The 19,989-nt window shown below is 34.9% G+C and overlaps 1 protein-coding gene and 1 long non-coding RNA gene across 3 annotated transcripts; one reads left to right on the forward strand and one right to left on the reverse strand.

Moving 5' to 3' along the window:
• Positions 1-4,608, forward strand: LOC131532004 (uncharacterized). 2 transcript variants are annotated; one of them, XR_009268828.1, is made up of 5 exons: positions 1-79; positions 927-1,012; positions 1,183-1,263; positions 1,338-1,370; positions 4,470-4,608. It is a non-coding gene; the product is annotated as an uncharacterized LOC131532004 (long non-coding RNA). The 2 variants fall into 2 exon arrangements; XR_009268829.1 differs by having other exon boundaries at positions 1,183-1,240.
• On the reverse strand, positions 3,161-19,987 carry arhgap4a (Rho GTPase activating protein 4a). The gene is made up of 24 exons (XM_058763285.1): positions 18,871-19,987; positions 17,694-17,765; positions 17,198-17,369; positions 15,379-15,541; positions 15,058-15,120; positions 14,806-14,934; positions 13,719-13,847; positions 13,414-13,635; positions 13,241-13,342; positions 12,896-13,084; positions 11,221-11,305; positions 11,107-11,134; positions 10,873-10,969; positions 10,726-10,786; positions 10,554-10,631; positions 10,353-10,481; positions 9,564-9,669; positions 9,256-9,480; positions 9,030-9,094; positions 8,781-8,949; positions 8,211-8,309; positions 7,106-7,237; positions 6,955-7,021; positions 3,161-6,866 (listed from the first exon to the last, which is right to left on the reverse strand). Exons 2-24 carry the CDS (start codon positions 17,758-17,760, stop codon positions 6,693-6,695), a joined length of 2,751 nt encoding a protein of 916 aa, XP_058619268.1. The 5' UTR covers positions 17,761-17,765; positions 18,871-19,987; the 3' UTR covers positions 3,161-6,692.
• Between the last annotated feature and the right edge of the window lie 2 nt (positions 19,988-19,989).

Raw genomic sequence — 19,989 nt, forward strand, 5'->3', positions numbered from 1 at the left:
GTCACCATGGAAACGGGGCGGCAGCTCAACTGTCAAACAGCTAAATGCCGTCTCTCACTGTTGTTTTCACTAATTTCAGGTAAGTTTAGTCTCTAAAGTTACACAAATAGTACATACAAGTGTTCCTGACACATTATGTCATGTAAATGACACGCTTTTTATAGAAATGGTTTAGTATCTTTGGAAAAAGTCCGTTAGCATCTCAACCGTAAGGCTAACTATAAGAGGTAACGCTAACTTGAGGTCTTGTTTATGAGTCTGGGCTTTTAATGTCATCTTATGTGTAGATGAGCGTTTTTATATATGTATGTATAAAGGTTTTGCTGGCAATTTTTCAACGGATGAATGGAAGTAAGCTAATTAATTTAACCTAAAAGTATGCACTGTACAGTTAACGTTAATCGGATACATCACTTACATAGAGCGTGAAAATGGGCTGAAACCACTGATCTTGATCTATGTATAATGACCAGAGGCTGAAACTTAAAACAGGTTTTGAACTTTCATGGTAAACACATATTGATACTACTTGTTCTGTGATTTCAGAAGTGTCAGAAAAATCTCATAGAGATAATGAAAACACAGGTGATCTGAGAAAGCTTATTAATTAACTTTACATGCATCTTTCACAGTATATTTCGCCTATATCACCATGCATCTGTAATTTTCTTTTGCAAAATGTATGTGTATATGTATACATACATAGGTGTGTGTGTTTGCTTGTTAGTTATTTTAATGCCCAAACATAATTAACACTGTAAGAGCATTACTAAATAAGTAAACCTAAAAATGTAATTTTTTTTGTGCATTCTGTAAATTATTCTTTTTATTTTCTGCATTTCACCTCTGCTATAGTTTATTTATTATAAACCTGGCATTGTATAACAAATATTGTTGACTCTGTGACAGATTATTTATGTTCCTAGATTCTTCTACGCTGATAGCTGTGCACTAGAGTTGGAGCGTATCTCCTGTTGAAGAACATCTTTAGACATTATGAGTCATATGACTAGTAAGTAATACCTCAAACATGCACTACCATTCAAAAGTTTAAGGGTCAGATTTGTCATGTATTTGAAAGAAATATTTTATGCTCACCACTGCTGCATTTATTTGATTAAAATACAGTAAAATAGTAATATTGTGAAATTACCATTTTTTAATAACTATTTTCTATTTCAGAAGATGGCAGAAATAGAGGGAGAAGTGGCAGAGTGTTTAAAACATGCCCCGCATAAATGTATAGGACCAAAAAACCTACGGGTAATTATTTGCATGCAATATGTATATAAAGTCTATGCATAACTAAGCATTGTCTTATGTACTCTTATTTTAAGATTGATGTACCCAGAGCAGAAGATGACGATGAGGTAATATTCTTTTTCTTACTTCTGTTTTCATAATGTTAGGCCAGATCTGGAACCTTTTGCTTGCAAGCCATATAGGCAAACTCTTTCAGTGATTACTTAAGTAAAACATTTATAATTCATAACTGATGCCCACTTCCACTTGTTTGTAGCACAATCTCAAATTTCATTAATTTCAAGATTTGAATGTCGGCAGTACATGAATGTACGGACTGTGAGTTTTTAGGGTGGCAGATGGTGGGTGGGTGTATTTTTAGGGTGGCCACCCCTGTTAGCCCACTGGCATCACTAGAAGAATACAATGAATTTAATCAATTTTGGATGCACTGTAAAGAGATAATTTGATTTAATCAACAAAACAGCATGATCATTCATCATGACCACTTTTGAATGTTAGTTTCTAGAAATCTATAGATTTTAGAATATAGAGATTAATTTTAAGATCAGATTAATTAAATAATAGACAAATGTATTAAACTGAAGGACAAGAGATGTGAGTGAAAAGATATTACAAATATTACAGTAAGGACTGTTTTGATATTAACACTGAATTTACCACTTGCATGTGAAAAGTGATTAAGATTATTTGAGCCAAAGCATTAAGGAAAAAAGGGGGCTTTTTGGCTCTGCCAGTTGAAAAGTTTCCGACCATTTAGACAATGGGTCTCATTCACTAGTAATTGCCTGGATTATTTCGTATTTCGTACTTTCTCTTTCGCCTCTTCTTGCAGCGAAATGGTTTAAAAATAAACTGAATGTGTAAATTGGCAAGACAAAACATAAAGCACGTGGCTGTTGCCAGGGTTTGAAAATTAGTCTGGGGTGTGGTTAGGAATTGTGCTATAATAGCATACAACGTATATCTAAGCACTTTAAAAGAGACAGACATAGATGTTTGTGAAAGATGTTTTGTCTGTTTTTTTGAGGAATGAGCATTGTTAAATTATATAAGAGGTGTATATTTTTATCAGGTGTTTAATATTCATGCAACAATACATATTACTGTTATAGTTTTCATAAATAACCATTGTTATATAGATGATAACTTTGTCTAGTGCTCTTATGAATGTTGTTAGCATGTCTGTGAAAATGTAACTACAATAATCAAACATTAATCTCGTTTGAGTTTTCCCTCTTTCCCTCACTTTCCTTTGCTTAGCTTATAAAAGCACCGAGCGCATTTTACTTTCACTTTTAAATTAGTGGCAATTCGGCATTAACAACAAAATACAACGTAAAACATAGAACTTTTATTAACAAAACAAATAAAAATACACCATGTGATATGCCTAATATAAAATAAGGAATAACTTACACAAAGTTTAAATTGGTATACAAAACTAAAAATCAGTGAATGAGGAACAAATAATTATGGAACGTAGAACGTTTATGAGCAAAACGAATAAGAAAGTTTGGAGGCATGGACGGCATACACCTTGATGTAAAATAATGAAAAAAATACATAAATAGACAGTTTAAATAAAATAAAAATCAGCAAATACTGTGGAACCAAATAAACGAGAAACGAATGTTAAAAAAAAAACTTCCATTAATCTGGCAGAAGTCAACAGGCTTTTCAAAATACAAAATATTTTTATAACAGGCGCTTTTACATTTCGTTTTGAAACTCTTCCGCCATCGTCGTCTTTTTCGTCTTGTCGGTCAGCTCGACTCACTCTCCTCGCGTGATAAATAAAATCTGATCTGTGATGCGCGACTGTCGTTCGTTCAACGCGCTGCATTGAGCAGCCGCGTTCAGTTTTAATTGTAGTGTCCTCTAACTGAACTAAATGATTTTTATTACTATAAAAAAAAAAATCAAAACGACGGTGCCGCGGTGTTCAACTGACGTAACCGGTGTTGCAGCTTATCACCGCCAACACCGTCTATCGCAGCAAGCCTATTTCTTACGTGCGATATTACCAGGTGCTGTCCATGGCTGTGGTGCTGAATTGGCTGTGCCCGCGCCCTCACTCACAATTCACGCAGCATCTCGCAGCGGTCATTTTCATACCACGGGTGCTAAACAAGCTTGCAAACACTCTAATTACACATGCAGACATTCATATGAGGAGTTTTTTTTTTTTAAACATTTATTTCCAAATGTTAATGTTTTGTAGGTAAAGAAAATATACACAATTTTGCTAATTTCTGGAAGAATCTTAATTTCTGTGCATTTTGTTTGACATAAATCGGCGCTCATGGACAGTTGTAGCCTACTGATCACAATATTTTCCCATTTCCACACACACAAACACAAACATTTGGCCTGGTTGTATTTTGGTACTGTTTTTACGTTTTTTTAACGTTTCTTTCCAACGTGCAGATTACGTTATTTTAATACCTGAATACAGCATCTTTCAAAAGTTGCAGTTTGGTCTGGTTTCTTTTTGGTCGTAGACAAACGTGATATTTACGTTTTTTTTACTACTTAAAGAGAACATTCCAGGTTGGTATTTGTACAACGTTTTTAAAACGTTTTATTTTGGTTACGTTATTTTAAAGTATTTAAAAAAACGTTTTTAAAACGTAGTATTGCAACATAGCTAATTGCAACCAAAATACGTAAATAGTTTTAAACAGCCATTCAGTGAACAATTTAAATTTTTGAACATGAAAAAAACTACCTAGGTCCGGACCTCGGTGACATCATAGCTCGCTATACAGGCATGGTTAAACATGATAAACTTTAACTCTGTAACGGTTACATTTTGCAAGTAATCCGTGTGCCGAACTGTGGGATCACAACTGTTGTCGATCACGGATCAAAACTGCGATCCGTTTAACCCCTAAATTATATAATGTGATGAATATGTAAGTCGTGTTGAGATTAAATATTAATTTAAGACTGCACTGAGTGTTTTTTTTTTTTTTTTCTCGTAGGCCTACATGTTTCAGTTGTTTTTATAGTTATTTTCATAAATTTTGAATATAATTTTAGAAGGAGATTTTAGGAGAACGTTTGTTCGTTTCATTTCATGCACAAATTAGTCCTTAGTGAATGAGACCAAATACTTTTGGGACCTGCTTTAATCTAGCAAGACTATTTACCACAACAGTCGATAATAACCATGACAAACATTTTTTATTCTTCTTTAACAGACGCAAATTGGACAGATACACTTTCACATTGTTTCACAAATTAATTGTTTCACTGAGGTGATGAACTGAGACAACTGGTAGATGCAAACAGCTGATTTTATTGCAATGATTTGAATTTCAGTCTCCCTGCCTCTTCGACTCTGATAGTGACTGAATTCTCTTTTCGCCATCTTGTTTTTATTTAAATATAACTTTGTATTATAATCTTTGTATCGTATATAATTCTTTCAATTCCTTAAAATATTCTGTCTCAAAATAATCTCTGTCTTAAATGATTAATCAATGTTTTTTGTTCATATTATTTATGTGATTTTATCATAACAGATGTGTGTATGATATTGTGTTGCATTAATAAACCAATCAATCCACTGATGTTGTAATTAATACGTTAAGTAAATCAACAGATTCTTTACGATGTTTGAACAAATATGTGTACTGTGTTTTAATAAATCGATCAACTGATAACTTTTTGTTGAATGATGTTTCAGTGTTTTAACGGGTCTCAGATAGAACTGTACTAAACTGTACTAAATTAAGTATAGTCTAAAGTTTTTTGTGATTGCTGGGATGTTCTTTTTATTCGTTTCTAAAAAAATTTATATTGCCTATAGGCACGTTAAATATCCAGTAAATATGCTAAAAGCCTAGCCAACGTCCAGAAAGTACCACAAATGACGTGGTATTTACGTTTTTAGAACGTGCCTAGTAACGTTAAAACAACGTTAAAAAACGTTTTCGCAACGTTGTGAAATTACGTATTTAAAACGTAAAAAAAACCCGACATCTGTCGTATTAAATACGTCGGGGGGAAAACGTTATCACAACCTTTTCACAATGTTAAAAAAAAAACGTTTTTACAACGTTTTTGTGTTTGCTGGGTAAGTCATTTATTAAAACAGGGACTTGCTGCCACCTACTGGCGGTTTTATTGTCATATTTATTAATCCATGACAGACCTAAACCAGCCAAGGTGCCAGCACAAAAACACATTCAGCAAAATATTGTTTAATTATCAATAATACCAAAATTCCTCTATTTCAGGCCCCAGAAGGGAAAAACCCCCCTATAAAATAAAACTTAAATAATAGTTCATTTAATAAGGATATTTTTTCATTAAATAGAAACCTTTTTAAAAATGAGACCAATTTTGTAATCGTGTAAAATTAGCCACAAGAACCCCCCCATCCCCGACCACACGATCACCCCTGAATTTTTTTTACAATTCGACCACGTTGTATATGACCTACCACGTAAAGGCGCTGTAGACCATGTTTTGAACGACTGGCGGTTCTGAAGTTCTCTTTTGTTCCTGTCAGTTTTTTTAATTTTTATTTTATTTTTTTTTTTAAGTTTTTCGAGTCTACATGGCTGTGTAAGTAAACATTTGTTGAGCTTTTAGCAAAATGCTTACAAATCGCTTCAAATTTATCTATCATGTTTTAATATTAACACTGGGCACTGTGGTAGCGCAAAATGATTCACATACAGGAAGCGCATCAATAAAGTCTTAACAGGCTGTAATAATGTACATTTTTATATAAAAACAACAAAATGTTATCAATGGGAGAGTGCAAAAAAAAGAAAAAAAAAGAAAGAAAAATCCAAATTTAAAACCATGAATTTACATCACCCAAATCCACTTTCAGAAAGCTATAATAATGATTTATATTTTAGAGTTGTCGGGACGGATTTCGCAGGAGATGTGTAAATACCACATTCGCATGTTCGTATGAAGTTATGTCCATACACAAAGAAAAGTAGCTCTGGTTGTGGGTAGCAGCTTAAAGTTGCTACAAGGTTGTTCACGTGTTTTATACACTTCTGGACACTTTTTTTGTTTTATGGTTTAAAGAGATTGTAACGATATCTCAGGACTGTTATATCTTTTAGGTTGGAGGTGTGGTGTTTTAAATTTCTTACAAAGTTTTCACATTATAAATAAAAACAAACAACAACAACAACAAAAACAGTTGCTTGTTACAACAAAGACAAAGTGTGTTAACAAGAAAATGAAAATGGCAACTTAATGTACTATTACTGTCACAACACATTTAAATCGAAAAAATTCAAATATTGAATTAAAAGTGCCTCGTAAACCCACCTATTTAAACTGTACAAAAAATACCATAAACAGAGATTGAGCTCTCACTCAAACTGATGTTTCACCTACATTTTCTTGTGTTTCTGACTTTGTTTACACAGTTTTCCCCTTGTTCTCTATTTTCAGTCTGTATGGTCAGCTGATCTAAATAAACCCTTTCCTTTCCATCCTGGTCCTTTGTTTGGAGGCGTTTGCACAGAGGAGGTGATCTCTGAGGATGTAGATGTGTTTTGATCTGGGGAAGATTGGCGAATGAGGAGCTCTTTAAACACTGAGTGCATCATGTGATGCACATCCTGCAAGATAGTATTAACAAAAATACAATTTAATAGAGGTAGAGCGAAGAACTCATTAGGATTATAAATGAGATGTAAATGTCCTGACCTTATCCACTTCTGCTGAGTATTCCTCTGTGCTTCCTCCGTCGGCAGTGGATCGTCTCATTTGAGGGCTGTGAAAGTTATAAATTTACTGATTTTGAATCTGTTGATATTCAATTCTCTGTAAAAAGCAAGTAAACAGTCTAATTACACACTCTAATGTTTTCCGCAGAGCTCCTGGAGAATTTCCTGGCTGTGCATATTGTCCTGTGGGTATCTGTAACGAAACCTTTCCAGAAGTGACATGACTTGTCACGACTCCCGCTTTGTCACTTGTGACCTTGAGCCTGGAAAAAGAATACAGACAGAATTATTAAGTTTAGCTAGTTACTGACTCATTTGGTCATCATTATGCAGTAAGAATAGGGTTCACAAAGGTCACTTAGATTACATGCTTTTTTCTTTCCTGTTTTTATATGGACAGTGTACAAGTCGCATGCTAAACAGAACAGAATCCAAAAATTAGGTTCAAGAAGTAAAAATCACATTCATTTTCTCCATATTTCTCTATGATTGTCAACAATAAATTAAAAACCTTTAAAGACAGACCTACTATGAGCTACAAGGTTGTTAATCTATGGTATATGCTTTTGTTTAAGCCAGTCTACGTTATTTCAACTTATTTTTTAAACAATTGTATTCAACAGCTGATTCCCTGGAGAAAAACTACACTACCCCTGATTCTGCAAAAAAATCTCCACCAATCAGAAAAGCGAAATAATCAAATTTTGCCAAATCAATAAATCAAACTCCCTACTCCCACTCCCACTCTCAAACTACTTAAATGTTTATCTACTGTATTTGCATATTTTGCAATAAACATAATATTTATTGTTCATATATACATAATAAATATATTTTAATTGGATTTTTCATTCACAATGCTTCATGGGATTGTAGTTCTTTCCCTTATTAAAGCCATTAAGCTCACAGTCTTGTACCTTTGTCTTTTTGTTTGATTTTACAAATACTTTTTTTTTTAAATCAAAGTTTGTAATGTTGTAATTCACCTCACAGCTGGCTGGTTTGGTTCACTGCTTATTTCGCTTTAACAAAGACTTTAAAAATCCCTAAGGTAAAAAGGAATAGAAAAACCAAGGAATCAAGGCCACTGAAAAAGTGGATGGCACTTTGGCACTCTATATAATAATAAAGCTTTTTTTTAAGAATAACTACCCTATGGTTGTACTAGTACAAAAAACTCCACATGGTTATATAGTTACATTCAGCAGTTCACATGAAACAATCTGAGTGCTTTACCGTGTACTTTGCTCTGCTTTCTGCTCTTCCTCTGACTGCTGTCTGCCACTGCTGGATTTCAAAGTTTCCTTCCCCTTCTGATCTTGGCCTCCATCCATGCTAACCAACATAGAGGGAGAGGATTGAGAAGTGTTAGGACACTCCAGACTGCGGTTGGTAGTAACTGATTGTGGCATTGACTCAATAGTGATAAGTGTGCTATTCCTGAGTCACATTTTATTAGTATTTTAAATCAGTAAGTTTTCTAAATGCCTTTAATTTGTATAACACCCAATACAATTATGAAACTCCAAAAGACAATGACATAAATGGGTGTATAAATGCATTGATTATGGACAATCAAGCAAAAAATAAATAAAAATCAATAAGCAGTTTCTTCAGCTGACCATTTGCAAATATCTGCCCCCTTGGTTACTGTTGTTCATTCAGGCAAGCTTTACAGAATATCCCATATGAATTTTAGTAAAATGTGCTCATATATTTATTGTATATTATACTTATAAGAAGTGTAGTAACTTTATCTGCCATTTTTCTTTGATGAATGTGGCTATCCAAGAGATGAAAACCTACCACGACACACTGATATATTTATTTGGGATGAGACCCTTTGTCCCATTCACCTCCCCTCTCCACCAATCAGAGGAGGCTTTGCTGCGTAGGATGAGACGGTCTCCTTGTTTAAAGGACAGCTCAGTTGAAGAACGACCTGTGTAGTCGAACAAGGCTAGTCCCTGCAGCTCTGTACATCAAAACAGACCAAAAGGAATTAGTTAAGTTCTGCTAGTCCAAATATTGATAAGTAAAGCATGTCAACTGTACCATCTTTTGCTTCTTTCATTTGCGATTGCTCTGATTCTCCATCTCCTTCCTCTGCTACAGCCTCACTGCAGAAATGAGAAATATCAAGTCATGTTCATTTAATTTGTATAACGCTTTTCACAATACACATAATTTCAAAGCAGCTTTACCAACAATCATGTTTATGTTAGCACATATTCTTAGTATGTATGTACAGTACACTACAAAGACGGAGCTTAATTTTTACCAGTCGTCTTCTTCTAATGTCATGCACTTTTCATACACCGGCCCAGGCAATTCATTCTGGCTAGGGAAGATGTTCTCGTGTTGGATAATGATGCTCTTGACCAGTGAGTTGATACGCTGAAGCTCTGCTGCATCGCCGTTGTTTGGCCCCCTCACCAGACTGGGACCAAAGCACACCGCCAGGTTATAGGGCTGCATCATATTCTCGTCACTGTACTGGGAGACACTTTAGACACACATACAGACATTCAGATGTGGGTTTTTGTGATTGATAAAAGGAAAAACCCAATGACACCTTATAATACTTACTGGTGAAGGAATGCAAATACATATCTCATTACAATGATGAGCGAGGTAGGATATGAGGAGATGACGCACTTCAGCTGTGATACCTTTTTTGTCTCATCATCTATTTCTGTAAGGGGGGTAAAGTTAAATACTCCATGAAATTAGTTCATTGTTGTTACGACTGGAAGTTGACAAAAATAAACTTTTAGCAGATATGCATTTAAAATGGTCAGCCTTTTTCTTTGACCAAAATATTGGCTTTTGCCCAATAAAATGCTCTCTAAAATAAGAATCAACTACCAAATAGGCAATAGCAAAATCAGTAATGGCAAAATCAGTCATATTTAGAAAAATAAAAGTAGTAGTACTTAAAATAAAAATAAATATAAAATCTAACTAGCAATATATATATATATATACCGGTATATATATATATATATATATATATATATATAAGGGTGTCAACGTTAATTTTTTTTAAAAACGCAAATGAATATTTTTAATATAATTTAAAATATTTTTCAAAAGCTGAATAAACATTAATTTGTTAAAAATAAATCTTAGTCTCATAAAATCTAAAGGTAATGTATGCCATAAAGCAATTTTGCTGGATTTTTAATCAGGCACTGAACAGATGCAAACTAAAGCCTACTGGCTAACTAAAAACCAGCCTTGCAATATGTCCTTCCCAAACTTCCTGTTTAAATAGAGAATCTTATCACAGGATACACACAGATCACAGGATTCACACAGATCAACATACACACAGTCAACATACAAGCACATAATAGTGTGGTAAAATGCTCTTACGCCCACATTCCATCAGCTGCTCATAACTGTCCTCAGGAAACAGGGGTTTCACTAGTCCTCTAAAATAAAGTTTCAGCACTCCAGCCACAGAGTCCATGTCACAATCCCCATCAGTGAGTGGGTCATCGCCTACGAATGAATCACAGCCTATTACTAATGCTCAGAGAAAGGGAGGAGAATATCATCACCCAACGCACATACCTTTCTCAAACACATCCTTCAGCTGATTCACCATCATCTGAGATCCCGGCACTCTGAACAATCCCTCATGATGTAAACCTTACCAGAGAAAAAACAGTGAATAGGTTAGAAAACCAATGATTCAGATGGAAAGAATGGCAGAAAGAGCCATTATCTACTGACTTAGATTTACCATTGAGGTTGATGAACCGAATGCAGCTCTCCACCACTGCAGGAATGAGCTGTCCCGATGCCTAATAGGGAGGAAACACAGAGTGAGTCAGTTGCCTTGAACTGTTTTGAATGAATCCAGAACACTTCCTGAATCAGAGAAATTTACTTGGATGTATGATAGTAGATCCCCATTGAAAAGCTTCTGGCTGATCTGGGTACCAGGGTAACTCTTTTTGTGACGCACAGATCTTTTGGAGCGTGTTCTAAATAAACAGAAATGTTTAATTATAGTCATCACTGCTCTTGTTACCCCAATAAAATGCCAAATGTTTTGACATAGAAAAAAAAAAAATATATATATATATATATATATATATATATTAAGCCTTAGTTTCCTTACCTGGAATGGTTACTGGCAACACTTTCAGCTGATAAGAAAAATAACCAGAAGAACAAAATTTAAGACATTTTTTCATTACAACAATTTCTGTAAAAATAGGAGAAATTATTCCACCTTTCTGAATGGCAACCTTTAGCAGGTCATGTTTGGCCTCCAGTTTTGATATTAAAGAGCTGTTACATAGATGGTCCCTGACTTTCTGCAATATAAAGTTACATGAAATAGAAAATGTCAAAAACAGCAATAGAGATACTACTACTAACTATATAAATATGTAAACACTATAAAAAATATAATAGTTAACATTATTATTTGTTTAATTTTAATAATATATATATATATATATATATATATTTATATATTCTCAGTGGAGATCAAAATTAGAGAATTTTTTTTCTGAAATATTGTTAATCTTCATAGCTCAAAATTTGAAGGAATATTAGCTGTAGGTATACCACTGTTCCACTAACATGTGAAAAACACAGTGATCAAAATTAGAGAACATGAAAGAAGATAACGAAGTTATAACTCTCAGAAATTAGGAGGAAGTGTAGAGGCCTTTGCTTTGAATGACTTCAGCACATCTGTGGCCACATGACATCAGTTGTTTCTCACACTTCTCTGGTGTGATTTTGCTCCGCTCTTCTTCTAATCTCTTCTATAGTTTGTAGAACTTTAGTTTATATAGTTTATAAACTATATTGACTGTAGTAGGTTTCTTAGCCATCATTTTGTCACCAAGGATTTTCCAGAGATTTTGAGTCAGGTTTAGATCATTTCATTATTTCAGTGTTCTTAGCGTCAAGGAACTGTGTTACACGTTTTGCAGTGTGACAGGAGTATTGTCTTTCATGAAAATTGCAGGCTGATTGAGCAATGCTTGCGGTAAAGGAACTGCATGCTGCTGCAGGAGGCTCTGATAAAAATTTGCATTCACTATGCAATGTCGCTGTATAAGAGGTCCAACCCTCTTCAGCGCTGTACTGGCAAGCAATTCCAGCTGCAGTGCTGAACCAATTCCCCATTGAGATTCTCCGTATTGTGCTGTCTTCTCATTCATTTGTCTTACGTAGACAACCAGCCTTTTTAGGGGACTTGAATGAATTAGTGTCACTGTAAGCCTGCAATATTCGAGAAATCACAGATTTGGAATGACCAACTTCTCTTGCAATGGCTGAAAAGGTCATCCCTTTGGCCTTCGTCTGGACAACCTCCTGTCACAGGGTTTCAGTCACCTTAGAGCTGCCCGCCATCTTACTACTGGAGGAATGCTGTCAGTTAAATAGGATTTGTCATATAGTTAAGGAAAGTGCGAGGTGCCAGATTAACACCAATAACTTGTAGGTAGGTATCTGTAAGTGTTCTCTAAGTTTGATCAGAGTTCTTTTTCAAATATCTAATTTTTGAAGTTTTTCGTACTGTGCTTCAGAATACAATTAATTTATGAAATATGCTTTAAAACTACCCTTCTACTCGTGTTAGGACAACTTCAAACAGGACTAAGCAGTGACCTTGTAATTGTAGGTTCTCTAGTTTTGATCTCCACTGTATATATCTATATCTATATCTATATTATTAATGTTGAAAAGCATTTTGAAAAATATTTTTGTTGGAAACCATGATGCATTTTGTTTTCTGGATTCTTTGATGAATAGAAAGCTTAAAACAATCATATTTAAAAATGTCATTTAATATATTAAATATTTCAAAATAATGATAATTTATAAAAACAATTATGTATATGTATATGTATATATATATATATATATATATATATATATATAATTACCGAGAAGTACAAAGACTCAGTGTCCGGAAGGCTGGCTCTACGTTTCAGCTGATGGGTCTTACTGACTGATATATCACTGTTCCCATCTGGTGATGATGAGCAACTAGGAAAGTCTAGGGTAGATCCAAAGGTGTCCTCTAAAATACCATCCAACATGGAAGACTGAGCTGACTGAAGTAATTTGCCAGACTGCAATAAATTGTATGCATATTCATGTTTAGACAAACAGACTCATTGGATTTATAATGAGTACACAAAGATACAGCATTCATTCCTCCAAATATCCCTACATCTATCTTATTTTTTAGAAGTAGTGCCGCATGTGGTGCTTTGGGGTTTGTGTACCTCCTCAACATCCGTGGTGACTGAACACAGCCTGGACTGCAGCTGCTGGAAGCGAGTCACCAGCTCGCCCATCATCTCACACTTTGCCGACACCTCAACCGCCTGGAAAAGGATACATACATAAGAAACCACACATTTCTCCACTTATACAGACACATTTTATCAAGAAGTACCTGGTCGCCTTCGTAGGGTTGGTACTGAAAGCGGAGGGGCAGGCAAAAGGCAGAGATGTTGGCTTGCATGAGAGTGTCTCTGTCCTGGTTCTGGTTCAGTTCTGATACAGTTGTGTCCAGCTGCTGCATCCCAGTGCTCAAGTTCTGCTGGGCCCATTGGCGGCTGGCCAGGTAAAATTGAAACACCTTGGATATGGACTGGTGGTAACCCAGATCACAGCACTGAGAGGACATGCAATGAGAGGTTGAGTTAAACCTGCTCAGTATTGAAACCAGATTATATAGACTGAATGGAATGAACTCACATCTATGAGAGTGGAGAGATCCTGAAGGTAGTATTTGTTCATGCAAGCATTTGCTGCAGCCAAGTTGAGGAGGTAGTCATTGCGTGCTTTTGTGCACTTTAGCTGAATCTCCTGAACTTTACTTTGCCTCTGTGCGCACATAAAGTGGTGAGATGTAACCTCAGATGTTACTGGAACAATCATTATCCACACACATTCAGTGAGTCACACACGTCAAATCACACATGGTGACCACAATAACCAACCGCTATGATCTATAGTCTGCCAATCATATGCAGCCAACACTTGCCCCACATCGCTCTGCACAGTGGAGGATGCAGCTCATGTTCATGCAGGCAAAACACTGTAACAGCGTCTCTTGCTGCCTTTGATTCTATCACCAGTAATTTTTTTGTGGCATAATGTTGATTAACACAATTTTGACACATTCCTAAAGTTCTTTAAACGACATCAACAAAATAATAAAATTATAACACAGGCATGAGATAACTATAATGAGGGATTGAATTCATAATTTGTGGCCACAATTTCTTGTTTTATTCTATTTCACGGTTTCCACAAAAATATTGAGCAGAACAACTTTTCAACTCTTTTTTTTAAACATTGATAATAACAAGAAATGTTCAATATTGAGCACCAAATCAGAATATTATAATGATTTCTGAAGGATCATGTGACACTGAAGACTGGAGTAATAGATGCAAAAATTTGGCTTTGCCACCAAATTAATAAATTACACTTTAAAACACAGTGAAATAGAAAATAATTATTTTAAATTGTATAATAATATTTTACAACATTCCTTTTTTCTTACTTTATTTTTAATTAAATACATAAGTGAGCATAAGAAATAGTGGCTTCTTTCATATATATATAACCTAACCAAGCTTTTGAATGGTAATATATACAAATAATAATAATAATAATATAATATGTGGGAAATCCCCCCCCCCCTCTCTTTTTTGGTAATCAACATTAATGCCACAAGTTGATTGAGCTTAACTTGTACTAAACCTTAAATATATCTTAATTATAATCATTTCATTCACAACTATTTCATATTTAGGTATTAAAAAGGGAGATATACTTTCTCTATTTGTCTTTCCATCTTTTTAGAAGCACTTTGCTTCTGCTTTTCCTCCAGTCTGACTGCCTCCTTTAGTTTGCTTTCTGCAGACAGGAACTCGGTGTAGTACTGGTAATATGTCTTCAAGGCCTGGTTTTCAACAAATATAGGAATGAGGTTTGCAGTGACATTTTACCCTCCATTAACTGCAAGTAAACATCGTTTCTGAAAGAAAAATGTGGCTCGATGGGAGGAATGAGGGGTTAAGCTCACTGTATGAAGTTCTGCGGTGACCTTCAAAAGTCCATCCTGTAACTGGGTGCAAATGTCTCTGCTCTGAAAAATTTAAACAATGAAAAAAAAAACACAGAAAGATAAATGATATTACAATGTATTTGTATTACAATGTCAGGCGAGTGGCAGGTGACTATGTCAAAAGTGTTTCTGTGCACTGTCTGCAAAGTGTCAGTGCAAAGGAAGCCACATGTTTATATGTGGGCATGTTTGCTCCTTCAAGTGTGTGGGTGTTTGTTTTTGCAAATGTGGAAGGATATTAAAATGTGTGTGTGTGTGAGCGAGATGGTGGGTGTGTACCCGTTTGGCCAGGCGTTGGGCATGTTCAACATAGTGTGAAAGCTGCTGAGGCAGAGTGTTGCTGTAGCTGTCACTCAAGAAACTGTGATCTCTGCTCTCCTGACGTGTTTGCATCAACAACACCTGCCAGCAGTTAATCACTGACTGATGGCTGGGTTCTTTCCTGAGGGGCACAGAAACAGAGAACTGAGTTAGATAGTTCCTGGTAAGCAACAGATACACAGCTATATATACACAGCAGGTTTTGCCTGAAACTATATACAACTACCGTTTAAAATTTGGGGTGTAGTAAGATTTTTTTTTTAAAGAAATGAATTGTTTTATTGAGAAAGGATGCATTCAACTGATCAAAGTGACAGAAAAATCATTTATAATGTTACAAAAGGTTTGTAATTCAAATAAATGCTGGAGTAATGGCTGGACATAATATATTTAAACAGAAAAAAGTTACTTAAAATTGTAATAATAATTCACAATATCACTCATTTTATTTAAACAAATAAAAGCAGCCTTGGTGAACATATAAGACTTCTGTCAAAAACATTTAGTAACCCTTTACAATAATTTGTTAATATTAACTAACAATAAGCAATACAATTGTTACAGTATTTTTTGTTTTGATTTTAATAATGTATTACTAGATGTTGAAATTAACATTAACTAAATTAACAAATGCTTTAAAAGTATTTTTCATTGTTAATGTTAACTAATGTAAGCCAAGTTAACAAATTGAACCTTATTGTAAAGTGTTACCAAACTTTCTAACCGACCCCAAACTTTTGATAGGTAGTATATATATATATATATATATATATATATATATATATATATAATATCAGGGTTCCTACACATTTTCCATTTCAAAATTCCATATTTTTCCAGACTCAAATTTCCAAACCTCTCAGTAGATTTTCAGACCATATTTAAGATAAATGGTTCATAGAGCATTATTTTCAGATTTATATTTGGTATATAGTACAGTCATCTGTAAATATTGATTCAAGAAATCATTGATTTTCTTGAAGTGACAACATAGAGTCCCTAAAAAAGAATTAAAAAAAAACAGACTTTTACATGTACACAAGAAACTTTTTTGTACCCTCGAGAAACTATTCACATGATGTGCAAGGGAATTTTTTGCATGCGTACGCATTAGAATTTCTAGTTTTATATAACCTACTTCCTTTGTGCATCACTGCCATCTTACGATGAATAAAACAAGAGCATGGATGCACAAGAATTAACATATCTATTTGCTCAAAATTTGGCTTTTCTTATAGTAGTACCTCTAATATCAAGGCTTAATGCCCAATTTAACACATCCTCTGTGGTGGCACACAAACCATGACACGAAATGGACTGATGGCATAAAATTTGCCAAGTTCAAGGGTTTATAAAAAAGACAGTTACTGTAAAAATGTGTTTAAAATTTGGCTTTTGTTGTTACCATATTTCAATGTCTTAGGTCTCTTTAAAGCATACTTTGTGGCGGCCAAGAAACCTGCAGTTTTGCATAAGTGCTTCCAGACACATAATTTTTCCATACTCTGCTTTCTTTTTTCCATACTTTTTCAGACCCGGAAAAATTCCATACTTCTCCAAACCCCGTAGGAACCCTGTAGGAACCCTGTAATATGTTATTGTGCCATTTTTGCTTGCTATGTTTGGGGTATCTTTCTTTAAAATAAATTGCTCTTTAAGGGTGGGATAAGTGCCCACTTTTTTTTTTTTTTACTGTACTGTATATACAAAATTCATTCACAGGTTAAGAATAATTTTTCATGCATTAATGGTGATCTTTTTCTTTTAATATCCTCACTTCCTGGTTCTGGAGGAGAACCTGTCACACAGTTTGTCCAGTGAGCGGGCGTACTCCCCCTCAATCTCGCCTCGTCTGCGCAAATAATCGATCAGATCTTGGAACACCTGAGTCTTCTGCTCCACCTGACCGTCAAATATCCTCAACTGCTCTGCCAGCTGCAAACGCACCTCTAGTGGACAGAAAGAGAGAGAGCAATTATATTTCTATAGTTCCTCTCTGTTAATCGGTTTTATTTGACAGGTGTCAAACAACAGTTAACTGGAACTTCACAAAATTTCACTACCTGAGCTAACATGAACTAAGTATGAACAGTTCTATTTTTATTAACTAACTTTAACAAAATTGAATAAATTGGTTATCAGTGCTTTTGGAAGCACATACAAAACTTGCAACAGAAACTGATCAGCAAATTTAATCTTACTGGAAAGGAAATAGTTTGGGTTTCCATTGCTCAGAAATCTTAAAGGGTATTCAGTGTTAGGACGTCCATTACCTTTAATCTGTGTATCATAGTCCGTTGTCCCCACTCTGTCCCTCCACAGTTTGACATGGGACGACATTGTAGCTGAACAGAAGTGAATGAACAGAAGCCATGTAGAAGTTTAAAGAATATACTTGAAAAAGATTTTCATTAGCACTTCATGCCTTTAATTTTACATTTTGACCAATCTTGACCACAAAAATGTTTTTGACCACAGAAATGAGAAACGTACATTGACTTTTAATGCAAACTTCACATTCATATTATAATTTCATCCATTTTAGTGGTAAGATCATTAAAGGTCAAACTCATACTCAGATTTCTTTGGCTTTAAGTTCATTTGGACTATAACAATAACTCAACCTGATTTGTACACCTACAATACCACAAGTCCTGAGGCAATCAACCATTGTGTACAATAATTAATTTGCTGTCTAGAAGACTAAACACTCATCATTTATAACACTCATAATATATTCAGATTCAAAAGAAAGACAAATTGAGAATAAGCACACACACACACACACACAGTCCAAAACAATTTCTATAAGAAAACATTGCACTTATTTATGTGCTGATCGTAATCTCCAGCAGAAGTGTTACAGCAGTCGCTCTACAGTGACCTACAGTATAGTAGATGTACAGTGCACTGTTCAATTGTAGTGAACAAATTGCACATCTAGGGAGTCAGAAAAAGGGAAGGTAGCAGACTTCCTGTGTTAAGAGCAAATCAGACTGCAGCAGCACACTCTCACCATGAGTCATGACAACAGACCACCCCCTCAAACTCTCTCCTTCTATCATTCTTCACAGAAACTTCCCCATTTACATCTCATGAAAGTAACTAAACGTTCACTGAAATAATTGATTTCAGATCTCCAAATATTAACAGACATATTCAGGAATTAAACATGCATGTTTCCCAACAACAAGCAAATTTGAATCAGTTTTCTTGCCATAAGATTTCCCTCGATCTGTTCCTGCTGAATTAGGATAAAACTCTTTTTCAGAATATTATTTTCTGTTTATGTTTAATATGCATTATAAATTATATTTTTGTATTGGTCAAAAGTAATGAAAGAAATCTGACCAAATAACACATGCAAACTGACAACTACAAAATAAATGACATAATAAAACAACAAAAGCATGCTATTTTTGTATTTGTAAGTAAACCCACAACACTTACCTTAGTAATTCCTGCAGATGTTCACATTGGCATTCTCAATTTATACTCTTAAACAGCTTCCACACTCCCTTAGTATCACTTGTCCAAACCAAAGCCCTGAGAAACTGTATTTCTCTCGCACACAAGCACTGTGAGATACAGAGAAAGACTAGACCGTTCTCCTTCCTCACTCGGTCACTGTGTGCTGACAGTAAGTGTACTGAATGCTGAGTAAAACCTCACATTACTGGCCCCTCCTCCCTCACCGTGCTTTCTCACTTTCACAAACACTATCTTTTCAATTTGGATTCAAGCAGTCATTTATCTAACATGCTTTATGTGGGGTTATATGCCGCAGTAACGGCTATTTATGTCTGCCTGTTTAGACATCTAAAAGGACTGATGTCATTCTGAAAGTAAGTGGCAGTTTCCATTGAAGATCTTCCCACACAGGTCGACAATAACAAGGTCAAAACAAACATAGGTAGTGGAAAACACTTTGATTCTGATGCATCTAAATTGATAGCTGCTTTGACCCCAAAATAAACATTATGACCTTTCAGTTTTCCTTTAACGGAAGGAGAAGTGGCTTTTCTTGTATGTATCAGATTGCATCACAGGTCATTTTTGTTCACTTGTGCAGCTGCACTGTTCCTAATTATTTAATCCATCTAAAATTATGAAGCACGAAAGGAGGAAATAAAAACAGAAATGTTCTGTTTTTGCAACAGATGGCACCTACTTAGTACCAAATAAGTTAATAACAGATGAAATTCACTTTATTATTAAACATGTTAAGTGAGACCTAACTTCGCTTTCACTTTCTCACATTTCTTTTGCTCTTATATGCGTTTTATTGGTGTTAGTGTGTGAGGACCTATTCATTTCCTTCCTCTCCTGAGTGTCTTATCTGTTTCCCATGATAAATCTAAGTCTGTTTGTGACTGTATTAGTCTCATTAATGGAACTATAAGGTTCATTTTACATTTTTATTTATCTGAAATGTATTTTTTATTCAGTAGAAAAGATGCATAGTATGCAACTGGATATTTCTTAAGAACATAGTGTGACAGTTAACCACCGTCAAATACCACAACTGCATTAAAAGTCTATTGTCCTCCTCCTGCTGTGCACTATAGC

Source organism: Onychostoma macrolepis, chromosome 23 (genome assembly GCF_012432095.1).
Source record: "Onychostoma macrolepis isolate SWU-2019 chromosome 23, ASM1243209v1, whole genome shotgun sequence".
Lineage (NCBI taxonomy): Eukaryota > Metazoa > Chordata > Actinopteri > Cypriniformes > Cyprinidae > Onychostoma > Onychostoma macrolepis.